We start from the raw sequence: 3,009 nt of genomic DNA, 5'->3' as shown, positions 1-3,009 counted from the left end.
AATGTATTCCTGATTCAATATCAAAACAAAGAATTTGGTATCAATTACACCCACTTATTCTTGACATATGTAGTTTTGTAGCTGTCATATGAATGTGAATGTGGAATATAAAATTGTCAGCCGTCTTCGGAGCTGAAGTCTCTTGTTGCTTCAGATTCTTCCTCAATGTCTGACACATGCTTTTAAGTATAACAAATGTTTGATATTGTGTTACACGATAAGGATTGATTGTAGGATGTGAAGTGTGAAAAGAAATATGAAGCTCTAAGACCTTACGCTATATGTAGTTTTATATGCTATGAGATCAGAGGTGAAGTTTAAAAATGTCAGAAAATCCAAGTCTTGTTGCTTTATACGTTTCAAGGTCTGGTTTGTTTTCACTGCATAAGATTTTCTCAAGTATTGTGTTCAATAAATTTGTAGTCAGTTGTTAATGTATTCCTGGTTCAATATCAAAACAAAGAATTTGGTATCAATTACACCCACTTATTCTTGACATATGTAGTTTTGTAGCTGTCATATGAATGTTAATGTGGAATATGAAATTGTCAGCCGTCTTCGGAGCTGAAGTCTCTTGTTGCTTCAGATTCTTCCTCAATGTCTGACACATCTTTTGGTATTGTGTTTCATAATAAGGATTGATTGTATGATGTCCAGTGTGAAATAAAATATGTAGCTCCGAGACCTTCAGGGTATATGTAGTTTTATAGACTATAATGATATCAAAGATGAAGTTTAAATTTGTCTGCCAATCTCGAGTATTTTGTTACTTCATATTCTTTAAGGTTACTTCATATTCTTTAAGGTCTGGATTAACTTCACAGCACAAAGGTTATTAAGTATGGTGTTTAGTAAATTTGAAGTCGGTTGACTTGTATAGGAGATATATTCCTGGTTCAAAATTAAAACAAAGATTCGTTATCAATTACACCCACTTATTCTTGACATATGTAGTTTTGTAGCTGTCATATGAATGTGAATGTGGAATATAAAATTGTCAGCCGTCTTCGGAGCTGAAGTCTCTTGTTGCTTCAGATTCTTCCTCAATGTCTGACACATGCTTTTAAGTATAACACATGTTTGATATTGTGTTACACAATAAGGATTGATTGTATGATGTCCAGTGTGAAATAAAATATGTAGCTCTAAGACCTTCAGGGTATATGTAGTTTTGTAGCTTATGAGATTAGAGGTGAAGTTTAAATTTGTCAGAAAATCCAAGTCTCGTTGCTTCATACTTTTCAGGGTCTGAATTATTTTCACTGCATAAAATTTTCTTTAGTATTGTGTTCAATAAATTTGTAGCCAGTTGTAAATGTATTCCTGGTTCAATATTAAAACTAAAAATTTCGTATCAATTACATCCACTTATTCTTGACATATGTAGTTTTGTAGCTGTCATATGAATGTTAGTGTGGAAAATAAAGTTGTCAGCCGTCTTCGGAGCTGAAGTCTCTTGTTGCTTCAGATTCTTCCTCAATGTCTGACACATGCTTTTAAATGTAACACATGTTTGGTATTGTATTACACATTTATGTTTTGTTGTGGGATGTCAAGTGTGAAATGGAATATGTAGCTCTGAGAGCATCGTAGTATATGTAGTTCTCTCCTTTGATTTCCCAGGTAAAATGTAAAATTGTCTGCAAATCTAAGTCTTTCGTTGCTTCTTATTCTTTAAGGTCTGGATTATCTCCATTCATAAAATTTTCTTTAGTATGGTTTTCAATCAATTTGTATACAGTTGATCTGACTTTAGATATATTCCTGGTTCAAAAATAAAACTCTTAATTTGTATCAAGTACATCTACTTATTCTTGACATATGTAGTTTTGTAACTGTCATATGAATGTGAATGTGGAATATAAAATTGTCAGCCGTCTTCGGAGCTGAAGTCTCTTGTTGCTTCAGATTCTTCCTCAATGTCTGACACATTTTATTTCTGTAGTTTTTGATGTGTCCACAAAAATTGTGTTACATTGTATACTGTATATATGCTATTGTACAGAGGCATTTGTTTTCATGTGGGTTTTACATCTGATGGATATAAAACAGATGTTTGTTACATATATCTATTTCATATGTTTAAGAATTCCTATATGATGTGTACTTTTTTCAGGCAATAACCTCTATTTTACCTTTTTTTTCTGTGATTCAGAAAGATCTGAATTTGGTATCAGGATTTTTACACCAGTCTTTCTCGCACTTGTAATTTGATTTCTTGTCAGATCTAAATGCCTCGATTTACTGTTGTAGGGGAGAGAATTAGACACCAGAACCACTGTATATAAGAAAAAAGATATGGTTTATCAACTGAAGATGAAAGCCTCACGACGTAAGTAAAAAGGATAAAAGCTCTTTGCTTAGCAACCAGCTGACATATCCTAGATGCTGTCGAAGCACAGTTGGAAGCAATTTACCTATTAACCCTTTCTCCCTTATGTAACTCGAGTGAACTCTACCGTGTATTAATCTGGATGAGTCCATTATGGTCTACAGTGGTGAGAGGGTTAACTGGCATTTCTTGACTCCAGGTCAAAACACATTGTCCAACTGGCATATCTTAAACGTAGTCAAATTATGTTGGCTAGTACCGTAAAAACCCTTGTAATTTGCGCACCTGTGTAATTTGCGCAGGTACTTTTTGAGGCTGAAAATCGGGGAAAAAAGCTTCTACTCGAATATTTTCGCACCCAAAAAATCTGGAGAAAAAAAACGATGTTCATGCTCCAAAAATCGAAATATATTTCTATGATTTTTTTTTTCATTGATGTAAAATGATATTTAAAACCAAGAAGAAATGTGTATTTTGTTATTATCTGATCACACATGACACACACGTGTGCGCATATCGGCATACATCAATTCATTTTAGCAATATTTTACATAAAACATTTACTTGCTTACAAAAACATATCAATTAATAAGTAATTCGATGTTTAGTAACCGCTGGTGCATATCTCCTGGTGAAAGACATAATTAGATACCTTTTATTGATCATAATTACGATCA

General features: G+C 33.2%; 1 protein-coding gene across 1 annotated transcript in view; it reads left to right on the top strand.

Annotated features, from left to right (window-relative positions):
• Nucleotides 1-3,009, top strand: part of LOC110450394 (proliferation-associated protein 2G4-like) — a 26,461-nt gene that overhangs the window by 17,368 nt on the left and 6,084 nt on the right. Inside the window, exon 9 of the mRNA XM_021497880.1 lies at nucleotides 2,254-2,332. Coding sequence (XP_021353555.1) covers nucleotides 2,254-2,332 — 79 coding nt within the window. The remainder of the gene's footprint in view (nucleotides 1-2,253; nucleotides 2,333-3,009) is intronic.

The sequence above is a fragment of the Mizuhopecten yessoensis genome, unplaced genomic scaffold, assembly GCF_002113885.1.
Source record: "Mizuhopecten yessoensis strain PY_sf001 unplaced genomic scaffold, ASM211388v2 scaffold5197, whole genome shotgun sequence".
Lineage (NCBI taxonomy): Eukaryota > Metazoa > Mollusca > Bivalvia > Pectinida > Pectinidae > Mizuhopecten > Mizuhopecten yessoensis.
Note: the sequence above shows the minus strand (reverse complement) of the source record. Positions and strands in the feature narration are given on the sequence as shown.